We start from the raw sequence: 26,314 nt of genomic DNA on the forward strand, positions 1-26,314 counted from the left end.
AGGAAAAGAGCAGCCTGCTGCCAAGGGGATTCGAACCGCAGTCAATCGGCCTAGGCGGAGCCGAATTGGAATAAGCGGTGGCGTGGAGAGTCGTGGCCTGGAGTGGGCGGGACCGGCAGAGGACCTCCCTAGGTGGGCGGGGAGTTAGAGACCCGCCCCCGCGCAGAGCTGAGAGTTGCGCTGCGCGGCTCCGCCTCTCTTCGGCCCCGCCCCCCGCGGCTCCCCGCAGCTCCTCCTCTCTCTCATTGGCTGAGACGTAGACCCTCCTTTTTGGCCAATGGTCGCCACCGCGGCGCGGCCGTCCGCGATCTGATTGGCCAGAGGCCGGCAGAGTGGCGGCTAGTGAACCAATGGGAAGAGGCAGCTCGATGAATGGCTGGTCCGGGTGGGGAAGGCAGGAGGCGGCGATCCCGGCGGAGGGGGCCGTTCGCCAGCTCCGAGGCAGAAAGTGCCACGACTCCACACACGCGCACGCAGCTAGCGAGCGGCCGGAGCGGACGGCGGACGGGGCGGACGGCGCCAGGGTCGCAGTGTGTGCAGCTGCTCAGGGGCGGCTTCTCGGTGGAAGCTCGGCCGATTCCCCTCTCGCGGTTCCGCGGCGGCGGCGGCTGCTCTTGCCCTCTCGCTCTCCCTCTCTCGTCTCCCGCTGCAGGTAAGAAACTTGGCCGGGCCCTGCAGCGGCGGCGGCGGTGGAGGCGCGCGGGCTGGGCCGTCGGGGCGCCGGGCCGGTCGCGCCGCGAGTGACACGTCTCCTCGGCGGCCCCTCCCCCGGCGGCGCCGGCCCGCACGCCCGCCCTGGCGGTAGCCGCGGCCCCTCGAGTGGGACGGAGCTGCGTGTGCCAGGCCGAGCCCGTGCAGGGGCGTCGGCCGAGCGCGCCCCTCGGGGTGGATCCCCCGGCCGGCCGGCCAGGAGCTGCGGCGGCCCCGCGGCGCGACGTGGCGACCCCTCCCTCTCGGCCCGGCCGTCGGGCCGGCCCGCGCGCTCCGAAGTTGGGCTAAGAAAGTTGGCGGCGGGGCGGGGCGGCGCACAGCTGGCGGAGGAAGGGGTTAAGTTTCGGGAAGCCACCGGATGACGTTGCCGGGCCGGAGTCCGGCCCAGAGGGGGTTGGGGGGGCGGAAGGCGGTGGGACGGCCTGGGACGAGGGCTGAGACTGGATTGGTGACGCGGGGGCCCAGAGCCCCGGGCTGCGGGCTGTGGCCACAGGACACGTCGGCAGCCCCGACGGGGCGGGCGGGGGCCACAGGGCTCGCCGCGGGTGCCGTCCGGGACTGGCCGTGGCAACTTCCCGGAGTACGGGATGAGGCTCCCTGCTCCCCCTGGCGGAAGGGCCGCAGCACCGTTTCCCGGCGGGTCCTCGCGGAACCGGCACGAGGGTGCGGGACCTGGCCAGGGTTGGGGCCACCCGGGGTCCTGCCTGGCGTCTCTTTCCCGCGCCCACGATTAGTGGACCGGTGGTGCTAGGCCTGGGCGGAAGTCCGCACCTCCGGCCCGGCGGGCCAAGCGCCCTGGCACTGGGCCCGCCGTCTGTCCTGGCCCGCCAGGCTCCCCGGCAGTGCCCGGGGAAGGGAGGCCAGTTGACCCGGGCTTACTGCAGGGTGTGCAGGATGCTTCAGGGACTCTTTCCCGTAGGTGTCACGCTTCGTGGACAGTTGCTAACCAAATGTTTTCTCTCAGAGGTTTCCCATTTCCCCATCTGATAAAACAGGGTTCTGCTTGTCTCTGAGAGACAGCAGTGGAGACCCAGCACGTGTAGGGAGTAGCCAACTGGTATTGACTGTTCTTGTGGGATGTGTGTTTAGGGACGTGAGAGACAAGGGAACAAGGTGGAGCCTGGCTTGCACTGCGAACCACTGCAGAAGTCACACACCTGGATTCCAGCCCCATGAACACCGGACCGGAGGGTCATGTCTCCTAACCTCTGAACCTGGGGTTTCTTTATCTCTTGCCTGAAGATAGTACCACCCACTCACCACTGAGGTCAGGGGAACTGAGCAGGAAGTGTGAGATCTTGTGCAAAACCGAGGGCAATTTGGCAATCAGTCCTCAGGTCAGAGGTCAGGACTGGGAAACACTAAGGAAATGAAACTTGGATGGATCCCTAAGAGCTTCCCACATCTCTGTTTGCTAAGCTAGCAGTTCATTTGCTCAAAGCCTAATGGTGGGGGTTGGGGTCCTGGGTTGAATTTTGAGTAAAGGCTCACATTGTAGGCTGAAGAATTGCACATTGGACACAGCCCTTCACGTTAAGTATTCTCTCACCATCCACACCACTTCCTTACATTTTTTTCCCTGTCATTGTTTATCTTAACTTCCTAAACCTAGAGAAATTTCTGGTATTTGCTGGGGGTTGTCATAGAAATGTGTTAATGAACTTTGTAAGGTCAGCCCACTATGGTCTGCCAACTTGTTTCTCTTTAGAAGCAGCTTCCTGTTCTGAGGGCCTGGAGATGCCACTTCCCTTCTGTTTAAGTACAGGAGGAGAGCTACTAAGAGGTCAGCACAGATGCTGGGGCAAGCCTGGATTGCCTGGCTTCTGGTCTAGTTGAGGCCTACAGAATCCCAAGCTTGGGGGGCTGAGGGCCAGAAGAGGAGAGCTGGAGGTTTGTGTGAAGCTGTGGCATAAACTACAACAGAACTTTCCATTTCCATATTTCGGACTTGAGCTCTGTTTACCTGTTCTCAGTAGTTAGAGTGGTATTATAATGTATGGATATTTTTTGTTGATGGGAAACATTTTCTTCATTCTCTCTTTCTCCTTCCCCTCCTCCCATCCTCCCCCCCTTTTTTCCTTTCTGCAGTGTTTTAGGACAGAGTCTTAGGTAGTCCTGCCTGCCATTGGGTCGTCTAGGCTGACCTTGAACACCTGGCTGTCTTGCCTCTACCTCCCAAGTACTAGGATTACAGGTGTACACCTAAACACCCGGCTTGATGGGGAGTTTTAAATAAATCCTGAATCGAGTCACATTCGAGCAATTATGCTCTTTGCTGAAATGAGCCTTAACTCTACATGCTACAATAATTATATAGCACCAAACTCAGTTTAAACAGTTGCATGCAAATGATTTAATTGGAATATTGGATTATTGTGTAGCAGGGATACCTTTTAAAAGCATAGGAGCCCAGATTCTTACTCGTTCTTTTATCCCCAGAAGCTGTAACTAATAGACTTCTGACAAAGGGGTAGAGCCACAGCCCTTATGATTTTCCTTGTTCAAATCTTGCTTCTAGAAGGAAAACACCCATTTTGTTATCCCTGTATAAATTCCAAGCCTACAATGGGGAAGGCCTCTGAGTTCTCCAATGAGCAGTATAAACATGGACTGTCTGGCTCCCAGAGGAAGCTCTTAGGGGTTTGAAGTCCCAGGTTTCCATAGTTCATACGGATTAGAGACACTACCATCTCATGGTATAAAAGAATCTGAATCCAACTTAATTTTAAAAGACTTGCAATTTAGAATCAGATACCACACTGCTGTGGTTTTAGACACAGCATATATTTTACACCCATATATTTAGGGTAGGTATGGATGTCACCCATTCAGTACACGAGAACCTGGAAGCCCAGCAGATAAGAAAGTTTGGGAATCTGTTCCTGTTGCCAACTGCTAGTTGACATCTGTACAGCTTTCTGAACAGGCCGTGGGGCCACATAAGCCTATCCTGCTGGGACAATAATTACCCAAGGGAGGACACAGAGCTAGAAGATCAAAATGAGTTTTAGTGGCAAGGTGTAGTCAGTAGCAATTTGGCAGTGCAGGAAGAAGGTACTTGGCATTTTATTCCTTTCTGAAAAGTCTTTGTTCTGGGCTTTCAAACTCCATACATACAAATACATTGGTGGCACCTGAATTTGTGTGAAGTTGTCCACAGTAGCATCATCCATACTGTGTACAGCTGTAGCCACATACAGCTATGTAAATTAAAGTGCAGTAACAGTTGACCATTCTGTTTCTTAGCCAAGTTACAAATGCTGAGTAGTTGGATGCGGAGTTAGCTCATTTGCATCATCTTGGCAAGCTTGACCAGGCAGCACCAGGCTGGGGTGGCTCCTGATCTCCAAAGGTTCAAGTCCCTGTTCCTCCTGATGACATGAAAACATTATAATGTTGAACTAGGTGAAATGTCCATTTTAGAAGTTTCGTTTAAAGCACTTAGCCGAGTAACTCGTCACTTATAGAACACGTTAGTCTTGAGGGCTTGGAGAGTTGGCTCAGCAGTTACGAGCATTTTGTTGACCATTCTGAGTCCTTCCTGCTGAGGACTGGGATTGGGTTCCTAGCACCTAATGGTGAATCATAGCTGCTTGTGTCTCCAGCTCCAGTGTACCTGACTTCTTCTTCTGATCTCTAGATATGTACATGATGCACATAAATATGTGCAGGCCCTCATACATAAAAATCTATAAACAAAAATCCCAGTCTCAACTGTGGATATGTGCAAAAGGGGGTAGGGCAGGACAGGTACCTTTACCTAAAACTAACAGCATGAAGATGGCCGAATGTACCAAACACAGAAAAAATGAGTAGGCATTAGATGGAAAGTATGCAGCTTGTGAGGAAAGTAAATATTTAATTCTAAGTGAGAAAGCCTAGGCGATGGAGGCTGCTTAGCATTACGGAATATTAACTCGGGGACTTCCTGGGAGATTGTTTTCGAGGCAGACAGATTCTGAATGAGTCTCCTGACACAGGCAAGCACACACCCAAGTTTAAAGTCACTCGCTTTGTTTTTCCTTTAAGTGTTGGTAGTACATGTCTCTCTCCTCTTTGAAAGGAACAGTAGCTTTATAAAGGATGCTATATAAATTATATGTCTCGAGGTTATTTGGCAAGGATGGAATACATGTCTGGTCCCCAGCACTTTCACAGCCCAGTGTAGTGGAGTTTTCCTCTCTGCCTGTTGCAGGGTATTTCTTGACAGTGACCACTTGTAGATTCTGTTATACTCCATACGGCTTTGAAAGCTCACTGGAACTTGGGAAGGGTTTTTGAAATCTTTGTTGTAATCATATGTCAGTGCTCAGTAGAGTGACGTAAAGCCTAAGTTTAAAGGAAACCTCCATGGGCAACTAGTTAATGTCTTGCTGGTCAGAGAGAAGCCCACTGAGATTGTGCTGGAAGTCTGTAGTTCTTTACAGTGGTAACAGGCATAAGTTGAACTAAATGACCTTCTTGAACCCACACCTTTAATTCTGTACCCTAAGCTTAGACAGGCTTTGAGCAGACAAGGCCTATGTTAGTTTATGTATAGACTCCAAAGCATTATTACTAACAAAACCAACCTTTCAAAAATGGAGGATTTTTTTTTTTCATTAAAATTTAGGTTTTTAAGGCTTTTACAAGAATATCGAGGATTTGGTCTGATTTCTTCATGGTGTTTGTAAGTCTGTGGTCCTTTAGCAGCAACAGATCTACCCTGGTGCATGTTGTGTGCCTGGCAGTCCTGACGATCTGTGGAGCTCTAGTAGGGAGCAGCCCTGGGTTGGGGTTCAGATCCTAGGAACAAGGAGTATGACCTTTCCTCCTCGGGCTTCAGTGTCCCTTTCTTGTAACGTGGAAGCATCTTTCAGACAGTGGGCCCTAGTTTATCTGTACTCATTGCTTTCTCCTTGCAAATCCCATCAGCTTAGCTATCGAAGGGAGAACTTGGCCCTTCTCACACTCTCTGCTAGTTCTACTCTATCCCTCTGTCACTGTCACCTTGAGCCTGTTTAACATCAGTCTTTGAGATGGTCTCGCAGTTCTGACATCACCCCTGTCTTCTAGACTGTTCCTCTGCGTCCAGTCCTTGGTCTGCCTTGCCAGTCACCTGCTGGGCCCCATTATCGTTATGCTCCACTTCTCCCTTCCCTTCTCTGCTGCCATACTGGCCGCCTCTGTAGGTGCCAGACTTGTGTTTGCAGCAGGGCTTTAGGAGGCGTTGCTTTTACCTGGGGAGCTTTTCCCAGATAGACGTGCAGTTGCTTCCTGCCCTGCTTCAGAGCTGTTGATCATCTTGTTTAAAGTTGACAGAGACCCTTCCATCCTGTCCAACCTGTGCAGAGCTCTCTCCTCATTCCTACCACTTGTTATGTGTCCTGTATTTGACCTGCCTATTATTGTCTCCACTGGAGCACAAACTCTGTCAATACAGGAACATTATCTGATTCATTTTCCCAGGTATCCCAGGGTCTAGAACAGTTATGGCACCTAGTAGCAGTCCATTCTTGCTGGGCTAATGGAGAGGCTTCTCCCATGCAAGTCTATAATCTTTTAGCTCAAAGTAGTCTGGATTCTTGGAGTATCAAATATAAATACAAAACCATCCCAGAGCCAAATGGGAGTGAGTTTTGGATTACCTCCAGTCTGCCTGCAGTTGAGAAATTGACAAGAACGTTGAGTGGCTGTCAGGTTTCTTCAGCCCTTTGCTGCCCTCAGAGGCCAGAGGTGTAAATGATGCCTGGGACAGGGCTGTGGGCTTGAATGCTGGCTCTGACCTGGGCTTCAGTCTGCAGAAGTTTCATAGCCTTGGACTGATCATGTGTCTTCACTGTTGCTCTGGTCCCAGGAGGAGTATTAACAAGGATCACCTACACTTCCCAGGATACAGCGGGGCCTGGGTCAGGCCTGCAGAGGAACTAACTAATCTGTCTAGGAAACAAAACATTATTTTTAGTTTGAATAATATGGTGGCTTTTTCTAAAAAGCTTTGGATTTTGTGCTTGTAGAATAGAAGTGTGCTGTAACAGTAGCAGGGAGAACTGCTGTCTTGTAGCTAGCATGGTGTTTTCCCTTCTCTCAGTCAGACTTTTTGTCAGGCTAAGGAGTGAGAGGAGTTGATGAGACTGCATTCTTGCCTCCCCTCATGGCAGTGTCTCCTGAGGAACTTAGCTGAGGTGGAGGAAATGGCTGAGGCTGAGGCAGGGCGGTCTGGTTGGTAAGGTCAGATTCCAGACCCTCTCCGTCTTTTCTCTTCCTACTGTTGACAAAGAAATGGCAAGTGCGTCCTGAAGTCCTGTCTTTTGTGGTGGGAACATCTGAATGACTCATTTTATATAGAAGGGTAAAAGATCCTTGTCCATACCCATGGTTTCTGGAACTTCTGATTCAGTGCTTAAAAAAACAGTTCAGCTGTATAGAATCTAACTTTGTTTTCCATGAAGACTGCTCTTGAATAGGAATTAGATGTAGCTTTATTTCTGTTGGCTATGTTATTTCCTGTAGTTAATGTTTGTACTGTATTTAGAAAAGTCACTTCATAGTAATCACAGTGATTGAGAAAAGGAAGGAGAGGAAGGATAAATGAATTATTAAAACCTTTAATGAAAAGTCTTACTAGTGACCTGTGGAGGAACTTCTCTAAGGTCCACTTTAGCTGTGCCTTTGAAGCCCAGCCTCTCCTCACCATTACAAGTTGCTTCCCTGGTGAGTTGGGTGGGCCTGGGCCACCTTTTGTACTGTTTGAATTTTTAAAGACAGTGAAGAGAACAGAGCAGTAGGCAAGGCTAATGAAAAGCCCTAGGCACTCCAGGAAGGGGACACCTTCTTGACTGAGCTTCCATTAATTTCTCTCTAGAGACACCAGTGTCCTATATGCTTGCTAAAACTGGAAAGTAGTGGTAGCAACAGCCCTCCATGGCAGATTCTTTAGTTTCTGAAGGTGTCCCTCTTTCAGGATGCAAGGCATGCACATTTTTAATTCTTTACTGAAATAAATGTGTATGTACTTGAGCCACAGTGAAGTACACTTATTTAAACTGCACACCTTGTTTAACTAGTTCTCTTTGTGTTCCTGTGTTCCTTTATAGCTTTTCTTCAAGGATACCTGTTTTCCTGTTTATACATCAGAGTCTCTTTGCCAGTGTTTGAACATAATGGAAGTGGATCACGTGACATATGCTCATTTGTCTTTCCCTTGGTGTGTATGTAAGATTCATCCATGTGGTTGAGATAGCTCTGGTCCATTCATTTGTTCTCGTTTCATCCCGTGTCTGGCTGCATCACAGCATCTGGCCAGCTTCCAGGAGGAGCTGGTGTGGATAAATAACCCTGGCATAATTGGTCTCACCCTGACTTTTGGTTAGCATGCACACATATTTCTACTGGGTCTGATATCTAAATCTGGAATTGTGGGCCATAAAGAGGCATATGTTCAGCTTTAGAGAAAAGTGCCAGGCTTTTCTTTCAAAGTGCTTGTAGTAATCTATACTCTTAGTGCAATATTTGAGAGCTCAGGGTGTATTATAAAATGGCTGACTTTTTAAAAAGGACTAAAGTGAAGTTTGAATCACCATTGATAGTTAGAAGTTCTCTGTCGTTGGAGGTAGAACTGTGGGCCAGTAAAATGTGTTGATCAAAGTGGACTTTTGCAAAAAGCTCTGGAGAGAGGGCGGTGCTGCTGAAGCTCTTCACCAGAAAGCCAAGTGGAAAAGCAGCTCCTACCTGGGCAGGGAAGGGGTTGCTGAGCAGGCCTTCCCAATGGAGCCCTTCTACTGGGCAGTGAAGGGGGGTGGAGGGCTGAGCAGGCCTTCTTAACCATGCCCTCCTACCTGGGATTTTACAAAAAATGAAAGAATGGACACTTCCTGGTTAGAGTGCTGGTCTAACTCCAGGAGTTTGTGATAGGGAGGCATCCCTACAGGATTTCCTATGGCCTCACCCCCAGTCTACAGTGGAGTACAATATCCCCTGTCCATGAGGGGTACTTCCCTAGATCCCCTTAGATGCCTAAAGTTGCAGATAATGCTGAACCCTATATGCACTTTGTTTTTCCTTTAGATACTTATTAAATCAAATGCACAAATTAGATATACTGTGAGCAATAAACAAGAAAAATTTAATGATAAAGTTGTAACAATATACAGTAATAAAGTTATCTGAGTGTCCTACAGAAATCATACTACACTGAACCCACATTTCTGGTAAGGAAGTGAGGTCATCCCATACCTCCATGGTAGTGAGTCAACTGGCTGGCCAGCGGTTATTGAAGCCTCCTAAAGTAAAGCCATAGATAAAGAGGGACTCGTGTGTCCAGCTCTGTTTTGTTTCCCTGGCCTAGCTGACCTTTTAGTCATGTGGCAATAATCTTTCTTTTAAATATAAAACCCAGTGAACTATGATCTCGTTTAGCTGTGAGTGGCAGCTGTGGCAGATATCATGGAATGGGCACCAGGTTTCTGGTGATAGAGGTTGTTGAGGCCAGTCTTCTGACTTGGACAAGTTCTGCATAAAAGATTTTAAAATGCCTCCTGAAAAGCAGAGGTTGGCCCAGAAGATTCCTAAGAAGCTCGTAAGTAGGTTATCCAGGAGGCCAGAACCTGCCCTGTGGAGCTTTTAGCAAACTTGACAAACAGTAGTATAACTAGGGACAAAGGGCAGAGATCAGTGTGGGCAGAATAATAGGAAATGATCCTAACAGTTTCAACCACCAAGGCCTATGGAACCTTTAGGGAGAAAACAGATTGGCATTAAACATTTCTCTGTCCAGGGTGTAACTGAATGGTTGGTTCCTGCTTAACAAATTGAGGAGGCCATGGGTTCTGTCCTCCACATGGCAGAAAAGAAACAAAACAAAACAAAACAAGAGAACTTTTTTTTTATACCCTATTGCTGCTAGGATGGGGGGACACAGCCTGAAAGTGGAAATCACAAGTCTCTCATTCAGGTCTTATGACATGCTGAGAAGTTCAAGCCCATTTAAGAGTCTGTCCTTTAGAGGTGACTGGACAGTGCTTCTAGGCCTGTCCTTTAGTATTTAAAGGATCACACTTATTTCCTAGACTTCCAGAACCCCAAGGCATGATTGTAAGAGAAACATGCAACATTTTTTTAAAAAGATTTATTTATTTTATGTATATGAGTACACACTTTAGTTGTACAGATGGTTGTGAGCCTTCATGTGATTGTTGGGAATTGAACTTAGGATGTCTGCTTGCTCTGGCCAACCCCACTTGCTCCGGCCAAAGATTTATTTATTAGTATAAGTTCACTGTAGCTGTCTTCAAACGCACCAGAAGAGGACGGGTGGTTGTGAGCCACCATGTGGTTGCTGGGATTTGAACTCAGTACCTTTGGAAGAGCAGTCGGTGCTCTTACCCACTGAACCATTTCACCAGCCCAACAGCCAGCAGTAACAGCCCTATGTATGAGTACATGAGGTAGCACTTACTGTGCTGAAAGTAATAGGCAAGGTTTAAAATATCTACAAGTAGTAGTAACTCTAGAATGAGCCAGCACATTTGAAAAGGGGCCAAATACAACTTATAGGTATAAAAAGTTTAATAAATTATAATAAATATATGACAGGTGGATCCAGTAGCTGATTAGATCCAAACGGTATTGGAAGGTGGAGCAGAAGAAAATTCCTAGACTTCACTAGAGAGCCCCCGACAGACAGGTGGCTTACAGGAGCAGTGGAGAAGCAAGGGGAGCAGACTGGGTGGTGTGTCAGATTACAGTTCTGGGTGGGGGGGGGGAGTGGAACAACCAGGGTAGCTGATAATCTTAGAGATGAGATACCCATCAGAAATCCCCAAACAACCCAAACAGAGTAAAAACAAGTCTACATGGAGGTAGTTCATAGTGTGACTAGAGGAAAAACTCAGCAGTCGGTGAGGAGAGCGTTTTAAGGCAGAATCAAGACTGTTCCCAGATTATTAGGAAACTCTGGGAGGAAAGCGAGGCAGAGAGGAAAGGCGTGAGGGAAGTAGGGGTTAGTAAGTAGATGGTCTTTAGCAAGTGATGTTAGTGAGTCTGAAAAACTGAGATCAAGTGCAGAAAGACTGTAAAGGCAGAGGGAAGGAATTAGTGGGACAGGAAAAAAAGTTTAACTTTTATGACCCCTTAATGTTGACTTTTTTCAAAGGTTGCCACTAAAAAATTAAAAGAATGGGTTACTTTTATAATACTAGAAGGAGAAACAAAACATTCAGAATTAATCAACAAAGACAAAGACAAAAAGTAGCCCAGGACAGATGGGAAACTAATGTTAGATAAAATGCAGATTGAAACTCAAGTGTATTAACATTCATATTAAATGTCAATTACCCAAATACTTCAGTGAAAGCAGAAAGATAGTTTGTGCTGAATGTTAAAAATGCAGCTATTGTACTGTCACAGATGCAGTCGCTACAGAAACACCACTAAAAGAAAGCCTGCGTGCATGTGTTAGTGCTGTGTGCGTGCCTGGGATAGTCTGAGCTACATAGAGAAGACCATCCCCTCCCCTGCCCAGTCTTAAAAGAACAGAAAGAAAACTGATGTTGTAGTGGTGTTCTGAGCAGCTTTTTGGCTGAGATCAGGTGTTAAAAGTATTCCAGAGGGGTCAGTGCAACAACTTAGGCATTTTAACTTCTTTTTTAAAGATTTATTTATTTTTATTTGTATGAGTGCACTGTAGCACTCTCCAGCCGCATTTTTACTTCTAAATCAGTTATTACTGTGTGTGTCCATGGTGAGAGGACAACGTGAAGGTATGAGTTCTCTCCCTCCGCTGTGGGCTCCAGGGATCAAACAGCTTGCCAGGCTTGCACAGTGAGCGCCTTTACCTGCTGAAGCCTTTCACTGGCCCTGTGTTAACTTTTGAATTAACATAATCTCAATGTTTAAAGTGAAAATGGTCAGAAATACTTAGGAAATGGTCTAATTTATAACCACAGTAGAGAAATTTCAGTGATCCTATAACAAATCAACTTTGGATCAACTAGTGAAGAAGGCAGTCTGTATGTGACTATATAAAAATAAATCCACAGTTGCATAACACACTTTATAGTGTTCAGATGTCTGTGTCCAGGGCCTTACAGTCACTCCAGTTAATTCAGAAATAGGAATAAAAAGATAAGTAGAAAATCACCGTGTATTTGGAAAATTGAAAATACTCCTAATGTTTGTAGGTCATAAAGTAGGGAAATATAAAATGTTTTGACAGCAATAAAGAAAATGCTATGTATTAAATTTGTAGTATATAACTGAAATATTTTCTGACAGATTAATAACTTTAAATACATTCAAAGAGGGAAGAAGAAAATTATTGAGCAATGCATCTATCTTGGTGCTGTTTATGCTAACTAGGATAAAAAGCAATTTTTTTAACCTGATAAAAGTCAGAATAAGCCTGAGTCTGTCTTGATGTAGTAGAAGGAAGAACAGAGGAAACAGAAAACAAACATGCAGCAGGGCCACAGGCAGGGCCACAGCAGGGCCACAGGCCTCCATAGAAGAGATGATGGGCATTGGCAGATGTCAAGCAAAACCATGAGCAAGGGACAAACAAGCAACACAGAGTACATAGAATGGGTCTTCCCTATGGATGCAAACGTTGAAAGGACAAGTGGTATTTATGAAGAGCACACTATTTTATTTATTTGTTTCTTTGTTTATTTAAATTAATACCGTTGGTGCTTTTCTAAAACAAACAGGTGCAATGATACACAGCTGTGTCCCGAACATTTGGAAGGCTAAGGTTGAAAAGGTCTTGAGGCCAGTCTAGGCTATGTAGTCTTAAACATAGGGGAAGGGGAGAAGGAAGATACATTACTCATCATATGCAGCTTGTTTTTACAGGTTAAAATGACCAAAATTTTGCAAGTTGTGACAACACTGATATATTTTTAGAAAATCCAACTTACCAGTACTAAACATAGGCGAGAGAAAATTGAATATTGCTGTAGTCAGAAGGAAATGGATCCACAAATAAGACTCATAATGAAAATACCAGGCCAAATGCTTCTACTGGTTTGCCCTACCACGCATGTAAAGAGTTAACATTCTATTTTTTCTCATACTTAGGAGAGAGGCAGCAGGTTTGGTTTTAGAGCTGTTCACTCTGATGTCAGCTAACCTTGTTCTGTAGGAACCTTCCTAAGAGTCAAAGCCACACCCAGCAGTGCATAGAAGGACAAAGTGATGTGCATCCTAGGACTGCCAACTTACTTTAGTGTTGAGAAATAAGTGTATGTCCATCTCCCATTCTGACAGGTTACGAGAGTAGACTAGTGTACTCATCTTAACAGATACCAAGAAAATATATGATAGGACTCACCACGGGCAAAAAGCAGCTTCTCTAACCTGGAAAGGATTTCTGCAAACAGTCAGTAAGCAGCACTCCCTGAAGCACCTACAGTTGTCCCTTTGATATGAGGAAAGACTGCTGTCCTGCTCTTTGCTGTTGCAGTGGAGGTCATACTCCTCAGAAACTCAGGGGAAAAGAGCAGAGCATGTCAAGGTTAGGAAAAAAGGAACAAACTCGTTTTATATGATTACAGATACAGAAAACTTAAAAAAGATCTAAAGCTGGGTCACTAGAATTAGAATTGCTCAGGAAAACAGTAACCACTACAAGATCATTCACACATTTGCATGCCAGCAACAGACAGACCCGGGACCTTAGTGACCATTTGCAGGAGTATAAAACTGAAGAAAAAGAAACAAATCTCCAGCAGCATGAAAAACACTTTTTCTCCATCAGGATACCTGTGTTTTTCTCTTTGGACATATTGATATGAGTGCTGGCCAACAAACCCTGATAGAGTATTTAGTAGTCCTGCCACAGCTCTGTCTACTGAGGTCTGATATTGGCTAGTGGAGTGCCGTCTGGTCTCTATGATCTGGGGATAAATGTGTACTACAGTAAGAAAGCTGGGTGGACCAGTTGTCTATTTTGAGGATCCTTGATTTTGCCATGTTGGCCTGTTGTCTTCCTTAATTAAGTGGGAGCTGGAGGCTTCTTGTAAACTCCCAGAGGATTTAGGTCTATTCACATACCTACTTTTTCAAATACTTTTTAAAAGGGAAACACAAAAGCTTGTTAGTTTTTTTTTTTTAAATTCCCCTCAGGCATAGAAATTGAATCCAAAATGGGTGATGATTAAGCAAGGCTTATATTAGAATATATTTCTATTTTTAGTGGCTCAACTCTTTAAAATGAATGGCATTGTTTCTTTAAAGTAGGAAGTTATTTTTAACATGTGAAATAAATTATTTCAAAAATCCTACTTTTAGTTGCTACATTTTCTCTGTTTTAAAAAAACTCGTTACATTTAAACTTTTAGATGCCAGGCTCTAATGCTTCTTTGAAAATACCAGTTAATGTTAATGGGCATTGCACTTTATAGGGAGCAAAGAGATCGCAGGATAGTGAGGGGAGTGACTGAACCCAACCTGACCTGACTTAGGGATGTTATTGAGTGGGGGGTGGGCAGCTGATGGACAGGTGATCTTCTGCAGGGTTGTACCCTCCAAGAGCGGTCAGGCAGTTTTCTAGTTTGTCGAGAGCACTGACACTCATCTTGACAGTTGCTCTCATCCTGTAGTCTTCTAAACCAATGGAGAACAAGCACAGTTTTACACAAACCGCCCCAGTGCACAGGAGTGAAGGGAGGCTGATCTAAGCCCATTCTAGGAGAACCTAGTGGCCTGCCTGCTACCCAGGTGACCACAGCGAGAGTGACCTGATTTCTCTTACTTTGAAGATCAAATCTAGAGATGTTATTTAAAAAGAATTTCTGTCAAATGTTTCTGTTTCAGATACCCATAGTTAAACATGGTCTAAAATTATTAAATGGAAAATTCTAGAAGTAATGAGTTACTCTCACGTTTTCTGTCATTCTCATAGCATCAAGCGCTATCACAGGATGTGAATTGTCATGTTATGAGGTATATGCACTACTTGCCCTGAGTCTGGGTTATCAGATACACTATGGTAGAATTATATGGCCAATCATTTAATTATGGCCCTCAATGCTGTCAGTGGTATTATACTATTATAATTACTTTATCTTATTGTTGTTTTTGCCTTTTACTGTGCCTAGTTTATAAGTTAAACTTTATCATAGGTATATGTATATACAAGGAAACATAGTATATATGATGTATATATAGGATTCAGTGCTATATATCAGGATTCCCTTGGACTCTTGAAACTTAGTTCTAGCAGATAAAAGGGAGCTACTACATTATAATTCAATGTATTTCACATTAAAGGAGAAAAATGTCAGATGATGTGAAAAACAGTTGCCCAAATTCAGTGCTCATTTTTAAAAAGGTAACTGAGAAGATAGTACATACACCTCTTAACTGGAGGAAAGGGTTTTTACCAAATATGTGGTAGTAAGACCTGAGGAGTGGGGATGCAGGAACCTGCTAAAGAGGCTCCTGCTATCAGTTCTGCTCAGAACTAAGGTAATGCAGCACAGAGAGCAAGAAATAGGACTTTCCCCCTGCACAGATAGTTTTCTACCAAGAAAATGAAAGCAAATCTATAAGCTGCAATTTGACAAGAGTTTAGCATAATAAAAGCTGGGTGAATGATACATATATAAACATCATGGATTTACTGGTTGTATGTAGCTGAGAGAATAATTCAAAAAATGTGCATTTTCACTAGGATATTACAAAAAGCAGTAATTTTGACATCACAAAAACATGGAAGGCTTTCATGAAGAAAAATCATAAAAATTTCTAAAAGCTTGAAATAAAACGTTGACACCAGTGTAATGTTGTATTAGAGTTGCTCATTGATGGGAGTCCCTGTGGTTACAGTGTCAGTCCTCCCGTGTTTATGTACATTCTGCATGGTTCAAATTAAAGCTCAGTGGAGATTCTGAAAGGTGGGGTATAGGCTAAAACTTGACATTAATTAATACAGGGCTTAAGTAAATACACAGGTGAAGCACAGTCTAGAATCCATGAGAGCACCCTTCTGTGTCACACAAGGAAGGAGGAAACCAGATAGGGTGTGATGCTGGCAATAAAGCCAATGATGACCACTGCCTGTCATCTACCAAAAGAAGCACCAGTGAGCAGCTCATCCAGGGCTCTTGGGCAGGTGAGTGTGCTACCTCTGAGCTCCGTGTCCAGCTCTCATACTAAAGTTTGTGGAAGGAAGGAATTGTGGACTGTGACTCTGTCTCAGTGGTCACTTCTAGGAACTTACTTCGAATGGCATGAGTCAGGATTATGAGAGAGGACCTTTATTCTGGTGAACATGTCACTCCAGTTCTTTGTGAGTAGCATAGACTTTAAAACAAAAGCATGTAAAGAGTATGGCTGTCTGAATGTCATAGGAGTTAAGAGGAATGAGCCAGTCCTTGTATCTGTATGAGTTTCAAAATAGAGATGTGTTAAACATTGCCAGATGTCACCCTGTAAAATACCCTTTATTTACATAGTAGTTACATATGTAAAACAATTTATTTTGTTTGTATGTATGTATGTATATCTATCTATACATATATATGTATGCATATATGTATAGATACATAGATAAAATATAAGTACGAACACAAGTAATAAGTGTTCTTTTTAAGAACATTGGCCTTTTTGGAAGAGACGAATGCACGCAAAGTCAGCTGGAAAATGTTAGTATTGACACACCTGACTGGTGGGTGGGGAAGTACTTCTATTTTTCTTCTCACACGTCTGTATATCTGAGCTATTAACACCTGAAATGCTTAGACTAGAAGTATTTCAGATGTGGAGTTTTGGTTTTGCTTTTGGGATATTTTAGGGGTGAACCCAAGTCCAAACACTAATTTCATGATTCCTTTATACATCATGTACTTAAGTTTATCATGTTAAGGTACTTTCAAACAATGAGCATTTATTATTTTTGTGTGTATGTCTGTATGCCTGTGTGACTTTATGTGTACTGTGTGCATGAAGGAGCTCATCAAGGCAGGAAGATGATATTGGCTTTATCATTTACATTTGAGTTAGAAGATACAGTCCATAGTCTACATCTGAAGAATTGAGAGCCCCCATTTCCTGTTGTTCCCTAAATCCTAAAACCAGAAGAAGCAGCATTCTTCTGGGATTAAAAATAGTAACAAGTTCCATTCAGTCAAGCCTAGGAGTGGTCCTTTGTCTTGGATAGCTTCCTATTTACTTCTTTCTCTGGGCCTTTATGAGTTAGTCTTTCACTTTAAGTGTCTTAGCAATAGCAGGTGCATAAAAGTACCCATTTCACAGAAGTTTCTAAAAATGACAGAATAGAGATTTCTGTGGTGAAGTTGTATGTATGGTATGGGTGAGCAAACATCTGGTCTGAATCAGTCCACGTAAGCACGGCCCAAGGGAGAGCCATTGAATAGATGCACTCTGGTCTCAGTACAGTTAGCAAGCTGCAAGCATGAACTCGAGACTCTTGTAGGCAATACTAGACTGGGGTTCAAGACTCTCCCAGGATGTGTTTATATCTGAAACTCATGAGGTGGGGTTGGGGAAGGTAGAGGATTCCAGCTTACAATGAAGTCCACCATGAAGGTAAACTCACTTTGAAAGCAGAAGGTGATTTTGTTTTTCCATTTATTTGCTGCTTGCAGAGATACTGCCTTAGCTGTAAATGTTTCTGTGTGTTACGAAAGACTAGGCCTTTTCATTTTCCCATGAAAGCTTTCTTTAAAAAAATTCTAACCCAGGAATTAATGGTAGGGATGTAATTTCTTTTTAAAGTTGCTCGTTCTGCAAAAGTTGGGAAGACACATTTATGCCGTTATAAACCTGCTCTGTGTGTGCTGCAGGGGAGAAATATTCACCTGGGTTTGCTTACCTTATTTCTGAGCTCCCCATGGAGAATGTATTTGTGTGTCATGTTTGCCTATGTGGAGTCAGATTAAAGGTTGATGTTCCAACGTTGGCTGTTCGGTCTGAGCTGAGCAGTTGGAAGGCATGAGAGACTGCACAGAGCTCCGTAGTCCTCAGCTGAGAACAGGCCTTGCTTTGTTGATGGCCCTTCACTGTGTCAGGGGCTGGTGACTGGTGCCAACTGCAGCTCTACGAGAGGCCACCCTTGAGTGCATAGTTGTCAGGAAACCACTTGGTATTTATGGAGCTGTGGCCTAATGTAGGGTCTACCTCAGGAAAAGGTCATGTTCTGGAGACTTTGTCATCTGAATAGGACATCTGGTTATACTGTATTTTGGGCATCTGAGCATATCTCTGTTGGCAGAGTTCTGAGTGGCCCTGTAAGGCCTTGTAGGAGTTTTAGTTGGGGGTTCTCTACCCCTGGAAGGGGTGATCAGCTGTATCACATACTTTGTCTCTGCCCTCCTGCACACAAAACAGAGTCAGGATTGGACAGATGCAAGTTTTTGTTTGGTTGGTTTGGTTTGGTTTTTGTTTTTGTTTTTTCGAGACAGGGTTTCTCTGTGTAGCCCCTGGCTGTCCTGGAACTCACTCTGTAGACCAGGCTGGCCTCAAACTTAGAAATCCGCCTGTCTCTGCCTTCTAGATGCTAGGATTAAAGATGTGCACTATAATACCCATCCTACTAGGAGTGAGTTCCTGGAAAGTCTTACTTTAACAACCTTCCTTGACTGTCACAAGTCGGGGTGCTCACCTTGATTTTGGATCAGATGTCACTAGTGGTTTATAGCTAGAAGTCAGAATCCATTTGAAGGCTTCGAGTGTGTGTGTGTGTGTGTGTGTGTGTAGCCTGGCCTCAGGTGTTGTTTGCTGAAGTGATGATAGGGATGGAGTACTGGACCTTGGTCCTACACAGATCCAGGTGACGGTCTATGGAAGAGTAAAAGTCACAGCAGCCACAGTAATCACTGTGGAGAATGTGTTAGCAAACCCTTGTCATGAGCATTTCAATCCTCCCTAAGAGTCTTGACAGGATAACTCAAAAGTGTTTGCACCATGAGGAGAGTAAGTGTCTTAGACTATGATACTGAGGTATTTAAACAGTGCCCTTCTTTAAAAGGTCCTAATGTCTGTCTGAAGTCCAACTTCCTTCCTTTTCCCCTGTTAAAGAGGAACATAAATTGCATTGACCAAGTGACCACAATGTCTAGAGAGCCTGGACACAGTGTCCTTGCCTTTTTTACCTTTTCCCAATTATCCCTCCATCCCAACCATTCTCTTTAACACTGGAGTTCTTCTTGGTCAGTCTTTGCTGATCCTGGCAAGACTATTTCTCCTCTCCAGCTCTGGGGACAGAACGGATGATGGCATTGATATGACTTAAAAGCTTGGTGAAGTGGAACTAAGTCTGGGCTGTCAGCCAGGAAGGGTGGGCCCAGTTCCCTCTGATCCTTTCTTTGCACTTTGGTCATGGGCATCAAGAATGGAAGGCTTCATCCTCTCAGCTTGGTGCACGTCGTCTGACAAAGAGTCTAGTGGCACTACCCCTTCTTCTGTGACATTCCAAACCTGGAATCTGATGGGCTTCCCAAGACTTTGTGTTTCCTAGCCTGAGAATTGTAGGCTGTGAGGGAGGAGGCATTGCTGCAGAAAGGGTGTTATCCTGCACCGCGTTCTTGATGACCTCAGGATCGCAGCCCCAAGGCAAGGGGCTTTGATCCTAGGAGCTTTGTTTAAGGCTCTGGTCACAAAGCAGAGGGTGATGTGCCAGGGGCCTGCTGGGAAAGCAGTATTGTGTTGACTGGGATTTTTTGTTGGTTCATTTAACTAAAACCAGCCAGTTTTATATCGAAGAAAAATATAAAAAGTAAAGATTTCAGCCCAACATGAAAAATGAACAGTGCTCTCACTCAGCTACGTGTGGTGTCTGTGGCACACAAGTTACGTGTGGTGTCTGTGTGGCATACGCAGCCGTGCTTAGCTTTGCTATCTTTGTCACGTTGCCACTACTCCCTGTTGTTTCACTTCCAGACAGCACTTGTGCTCATGAGTGCTTTAAATGGGGCAGGTTCAAGGGGGCACCTTGAACTTGGGCCATGGCCATGGGCTTTGGAGACTACAGAACATTAGAAACTTGAGTTGTTCCCCTGTACTTTTCCATCCATCTGTTTGTATCTCCAGCACTAAAAGAATATTGATACTGTAGGTAAAAATTACCCATTTCTGAAGAGAGGGTAAGAAAGAGGAGCAAACATGGCTTTGATCCTTCTCTGAATTTAGTCTGAAGACAGTGAGAAACCTTGAGTTTGGTGATACGGGATGGAAATTGTCTAGTTCCTCAATTTCTCCAGCAGTAATCGACTTGTATGTTTTGGCAGGTGGAAAGCAAGCCAGCCAAGATGGATATCTACGACACTCAGACCTTGGGGGTTGTGGTCTTTGGCGGGTTTATGGTTGTTTCTGCCATCGGCATCTTCCTGGTGTCAACCTTCTCCATGAAGGAGACGTCGTATGAAGAAGCCCTTGCCAACCAGCGCAAGGAGATGGCGAAAACTCACCACCAGAAAGGAGAAAAGAAGAAGAAGGAGAAGACCGTGGAGAAGAAAGGAAAGACCAAGAAAAAGGAAGAGAAACCTAATGGGAAGATACCTGAACATGACCTGGATCCCAACGTGACCATCATCCTCAAGGAACCAGTGCGTGTACCCGCTGTGGCTGTGGCTCCAACTTCAGTCCATTCTTCTATGGGCCATACCCCTATAGCCACAGTACCAGCCATGCCTCAGGAAAAGCTGGCTTCCTCCCCTAAGGACAGAAAGAAGAAGGAGAAAAAAGTGGCAAAGGTGGAGCCAGCAGTCAGTTCTATTGTGAATTCCATCCAGGTTCTTGCTTCAAAGTCTGCCATCTTGGAAGCCACACCCAAGGAGGTGCCTATGGTGGCTGTGCCTCCAGTGGGCTCTAAGGCCAGTTCTCCTGCCACCAGCAGTCAGGGCAAGAAGGGACAGGGAGCCCAGAACCAAGGCAAGAAGGGGGAGGGAGCCCTGAACCAAGGCAAGAAGGGAGAGGGGGCCCAGAACCAAGCTAAGAAGGGAGAGGGGGCCCAGAATCAGGCCAAGAAGGGAGAGGGGGCCCAGAACCAAGGCAAGAAGGGGGAGGGAGCCCAGAACCAGGCCAAGAAGGGGGAAGGAGGCCAGAACCAGGCCAAGAAGGGGGAGGGGGCCCAGAACCAAGGCAAGAAGGGAGAGGGGGCCCAGAACCAAGGCAAGAAGGGGGAGGGAGCCCAGAACCAGGCCAAGAAGGGGGAGGGGGCTCAGAACCAAGCTAAGAAGGGAGAGGGGGCCCAGAACCAAGGCAAGAAGGGGGAGGGGGCCCAGAACCAGGGCAAGAAAGGAGAGGGGGCTCAGAACCAGGCCAAGAAGGGGGAAGGGGGCCAAAACCAGGCCAAGAAGGGAGAGGGGGCTCAGAACCAGGCCAAGAAGGGGGAGGGAGCCCAGAACCAAGCTAAGAAGGGGGAGGGGGTCCAGAACCAGGCCAAGAAGGGGGTAGAAGGAGCCCAAAATCAGGGCAAAAAGGGGGAAGCAAACCAAAACCAGGCCAAGAAGGGCGAGGGAGGCCAGAACCAAACCAAGAAGGGGGAAGGACCCCAGAACCAAGGCAAGAAGGGAGAAGCAGCTCAAAAACAGGACAAAAAAATAGAAGGAGCCCAGAATCAAGGCAAGAAGCCAGAGGGAACCTCAAACCAAGGCAAGAAAGGGGAGGGGGCCCAGAACCAAGGCAAGAAAGGAGAGGGGGCCCAAAACCAAGGCAAGAAGGGAGAGGGGGCCCAAAACCAAGGCAAGAAGGGAGAGGGGGCCCAGAACCAAGGCAAGAAGGGAGAGGGGGCCCAGAACCAGAGCAAGAAAGGAGAGGGGGCCCAGAACCAGAGCAAGAAAGGGGAAGGGTCTTCCAACCAGAGTATAAAAGTAGAGGGTATGCAAAACCAGGGCAGAAAAGCAGAAGGAACCCCAAACCAGGGCAAGAAGATGGAGGCAGCCCAGAACCAGGGTAAAAAGGTAGAAGGGGCCCAAAATCAGGGCAAGAAAGGGGAGGGGCCTCAAAACCAGGGCAAAAAGGCAGAGGGGGTTCAAAGTCAGGGCAAGAAAGGGGAAGGGACCCAGAATCAGGGCAAAAAGGGGGATGGAAATACCAACCAAGGCAAGAAGGGGGAGGGGGCTTCCAACCAGAACAGAAAGACAGATACAGTTGCTAATCAGGGCACAAAGCCAGAGGGTGTCTCAAACCAGGTGAAAAAGTCAGAAGGGTCCCCTAATCAAGGTAAAAAGGCAGAGGGAGCCCCAAACCAAGGCAAAAAGACAGACAGATCCCCCAGCCAGGCCAAGAAAGTGGATGCAGCTGCCAATCAGGGTAAAAAGTCAGAGATAGCTCCTGCCCAGGGTCAAAAGGCAAGCATGGTCCAGAGCCAGGAGGCACCAAAGCAAGAAGCACCTGCAAAGAAGAAGTCTGGTTCCAAGAAAAAAGGAGAGCCTGGTGAGTGCCCCTGTCTGCTCTGTGAGCTTGAGGGAAAGCTGTTGACTGTGACTGATGGATTTCCTTAGTGTTCTGCTGTTTGACATTGTCTTTTCACCCCAGATAGGGTATTGATGATAGATAGAGAAATAACTCCACCAAGTCTATCTTGAACTATTGAGCTTTTGGGATTTTATACAGGAGCGGGGTGAGGGCTTACTCATAGGAGTATGCACGAGTCTAAGGCAGATAGATGTACCACCACCAAGAAGCATGCCCCAGTGATTGTATTGGTTATACAGCCTTGAGGAGGGAGGGCCCTGTGAATCCTGGGCTTCCTGAGTGTTATGAGCTTCCATCCTCTGCCGGTGGGAATGCTTCATTTTGGAGGATGTTTGTAGGATGTAGTTACATAACATGGTGCCATCTGTGTCGGTCAACTGCTACTATAGTAAGGCTATATAACAAGCATTGGAGATTCTGTTGTCTTACAACAGCAGTTCTCTGTCTTTGCTTCCTGTCTCTATGATTGGCTAAGGTTGGTTGATTTAGATTCTGTCTACTGAGAAGCTCTGCCTCGTGCTGTGCCTTAACTGGGTTGGCTCTGGGCTATGGGCATGTGTGAGTTCATTTGGGGACACAGGCTAAAGAGTCTGTGTCTCAGGGCAGAGAGGGCTTCTCAGAGTTGTAGCAGAGGCATAAGTCATTTTGATCAGTCACATTCAAGCTACATCTCATTCTTCAGGGAAAGCCATATGAATGATCCTGAGACAAGGTGCAGAACACTCACCATGTCTCCAGTGAGGGACTGCACAGGGAGGTGTGAGGAACAATCTAGGCAGGGTAGGTAGTCTTGGCAAATTTTCTTGAACGTCTGGCTATGTCTTGTCAGTCTGTTCTGTGTTCATACTTTACCTAAAATCAGCTTTATTCTTTTAGTGTTTTTAAGAAATAGTTTCTTTCATATTGCCCCATCCCTTCTTCCTTAGTCATTTAACAAAGTACTATAGAACTTAATGTAGACTCTATATTATATAGACAGAAACTAGATAGATAATACAGATCGCTGATTTGCTTTGGTGTTTTTAGTGGGTGGTAACTATACAGCTCCAGTTGGGGGTTAAAAAGTAATTGAATTTGTGTGACTGGTGAAAAGCACTTTGGCATACTCTAACGGGATTTTGAGGTATCCTCCCAGGTCTCTCCCAAGGAAACTGAACTGTAGTACACAGATGCTTAGTGGACCTGATCTTAGGGCCCTACATTTGCTTACCCAGGCACAGCATAGCCACCAATGTCAGTGGTGAAGGACGTTAAGACTCCACAGAGACATAGGACAGCGTTGACTCTAAGTTTAGAAATGTAGGCTACCAAATTCTTGAAACAGTGTGATAACTTAAGAAGACAAAGGCATTAAATAGGGATGACATAACAAAAACAACTTTTAAAAATAGACTTTCTTCATATTTCATGTCTCCCCCTCCCTGTGAATTCCAAAATCTGCAAATGTTGATGCCTCGTAAATGACATCCTATTTGCGTATAAGTAACTTCCAAAGTCCCTTATACTTCATTTTCCTTAAATTAAAAAAAAAAAAGTGTTTGTTACTCACCCCTGTAGTGCTGGGGATCAAACCCAGCCTCTTAGGTGGTTAGGGAAGTTTTGTCCCAATGGGCTACATTTGTAACCTGCCCCATATACTTTAAATTACCTAATACAATGCAGATGCTGTGCACGTAGTTGTTATGTTGTATTGTTTAAGGAATGATTTCAAAGAATAGATCTGCATATGCTTGGTAGAGACACAATTGTTTTTGGTGTTTTTTTGTTTTTGTTTTTTTTTTTAATGTTTTTGATCCCAGGTTGGTTGGATCTGGATGGGCCCCTGTGGAGGCAAAGTGCTGGCTGTCCCACAGCTCGAGTCCAGTTGTTCTTTGACTTTTTTTTTTATGCAGTGTGCTGATATTTTATTCTTCAAAAGTTGGAAGCAACCCTGAAGAAGGCATTGGCTCTTGTGGCTGTGGCAGCGCCCCTGACGTTGGAAACACCTGTATGAAGGCCTTCGATATCATTCTCCTTGGTGCAAGGCCACATGGGACACAAATCCTAATGAGATGTTGCAGTAGATAATTTCTCATTAAAATTCTTATTTAATGGCCTTTTGAAATTACTGTAGGGGCATAAAATTGGGTCTTGATATATTTTATTAAATGCTGTATCCCTTATTCCCAAAAGAATAAAGCAATAATGATAATGTCCAAATGCTGAAACAATCCAGAAAGAGTCGTGCAGGGCAGGGGGTTGGGATTCCTTTCCTTGTGTTTGGCAAACTGGATGGATCATTACATCAGGCTTCTGTAAAGGATTGATTCCCATTGGTAACTCTGTTGAAATGTAGCGTCCACTGATGGAGCTAAGGTGCCTCATTGAAGCCTAGCATTGTCTGTGAGGTAGTATGGTCTTAGAGACAGGTTAGAGCTCCAGCCACGGAGAAGGGACCATGGTTTTCAAGCAGTATAAGTCCAGGACAGGTGATGGAAAGCATTCGTAAACACGTGTGAATCCTGAGATCCCAGGTCCTGTCCAATTGACAAGTAAGTCTATGGAGCATATATGTCTAAGCCTCTTCTATGTTTTTTTTTTTCTTTTTCAGACAGGATCTGTCACTGTAGCACAGGCTAGCCCCCAAATAATGGCCTTCCAGTCTCAGCCTATATGAGCATGAACCTTCATGCCTGGTATTTACCACCTCTTTTTCCTATAGAACCAGGAGAGTATATTGGTGAGGCTCCATGGTGAGCCATAGAAAACTCACGTCCTTGAGGGTGTATGAAGGTCTGTGAGAGCACTTATTGTTGCTGTTCATAACTCTGTTCCCGCTTAGTACCCTTAGGTAAGTGAGTCCCCATCTCACCTCTACGATGTCAAGACTCCCCTCAGCTTCCTGTTACATTCAGGATATAGGGGACTTGCTCCTGCTTGCTGTGATGTGAACAGGGTGAGCATGCTGTGTGTGGAGGTTGTCCACTCCACTCCATGGGCTGTTTTTATGGAAGATGATGGAGATAAAGAATCATGTCTTCTCATTATGTCTTTTAGTGCAGTGGCCAGACCCTGTGTGGCATTGTCAGACCAAAGCAGGCAAGAACATGGTCGTGAGTTACTGTTTTTTATAGTTGCACCATATACTTGGCTCTGCTGTGTGCTAGGGTCATCTGAAAATGACCCAGTCAGGATGGCCCCTGATGGTTGTGGGTTAGGAGAGCTTGGTGTGAGCATTTATATAGAGTGCTTTATCTGGTCCCTAGGGGCCTGGCTGCCCTTAACTAGACCACCCACTTGGGTTTGCCTAATGGATTCTGTCACAGTCTGCTTATCCTCCAGCAAAATATATTTCCCATCTTTTCGAGTTCATGGGTTCTAGAGATATTTCTTATTCTTGTGGCCACGATTCTCTTGATTGATGATTTAGTATGGGGGGGGGGTGACCCAACCCCAGCCATGGCTCAGCAGTATGATGGGGAGAGTAAAGCAGGATATATGTGTGTGTGTGTATGTGTATATGTATGTATGTATATACATATATATATATATATATATATATACATTCATACATACTGCCCTTGTAGATGGTGGTTAGCACAGGGTGGAGGCCCCACGGTGGGTTCAGTAAACACATGCCCTTTTCCTCCATTGTACTGGTGATTGTAAGTACAGCATGTGAATATGCAAAGATAGTTATCTATCCACCCATCTAAACATTCAGACCTGCTTCTCATTCATGCCTGCCCCCCTGGCAATACTTTCACAGCTGCTGAACAGAGAAAACTCCTGGGAAACTTGGGGCAAAGAAGGGCACTCACCGAAGACAGTAGAGAATTCTGATTTTTGCTCTCCTATGTAAATACCTGGGGGTGGAGGTGGGGGAGATCCACTACAAAGCCAGGCGTCAGGGAAGTACTTTGGATTACCAGATTACAACTCCAGTGGAAACTCCAGTGGACTCATTTTGTCTAGCATTCTCTTGAACTTCCTATGTGCTTTTCTTCAGTGAAGCATGATCTATAGTAACTGAAAGTTTGGAGCATGAAGTCTGACAGTATAGTACATTCCAGAGGCTCATGGAGTCATCTTAGTCTGGTACATGGAAGGAGTGTACTAGAATTCACCTGGTAATATCAAACATTGCAGCTCCGAATGTTGCCAGGTGAGCAGGCATGGATGAGAAGCAGACCTAAACGTTTTCACA

General features: G+C 45.4%; 1 protein-coding gene across 1 annotated transcript in view; it reads left to right on the plus strand.

Annotated features, from left to right (window-relative positions):
* The first annotated feature begins 392 nt into the window (after positions 1-392).
* Rrbp1 (ribosome binding protein 1) overlaps positions 393-26,314 on the plus strand; it is a 63,234-nt gene continuing 37,312 nt past the window's right edge. Inside the window, exons 1-2 of the mRNA XM_021155725.3 lie at positions 393-652; positions 19,938-22,086. Of these exons, the coding sequence (XP_021011384.1) occupies positions 19,959-22,086 (2,128 nt within the window). The 5' untranslated portion in view covers positions 393-652; positions 19,938-19,958. The remainder of the gene's footprint in view (positions 653-19,937; positions 22,087-26,314) is intronic.

Source organism: Mus caroli, unplaced genomic scaffold, assembly GCF_978045245.1.
Source record: "Mus caroli unplaced genomic scaffold, Mus_caroli_1 scaffold_2, whole genome shotgun sequence".
In the NCBI taxonomy this organism is placed as follows: Eukaryota; Metazoa; Chordata; class Mammalia; order Rodentia; family Muridae; genus Mus; species Mus caroli.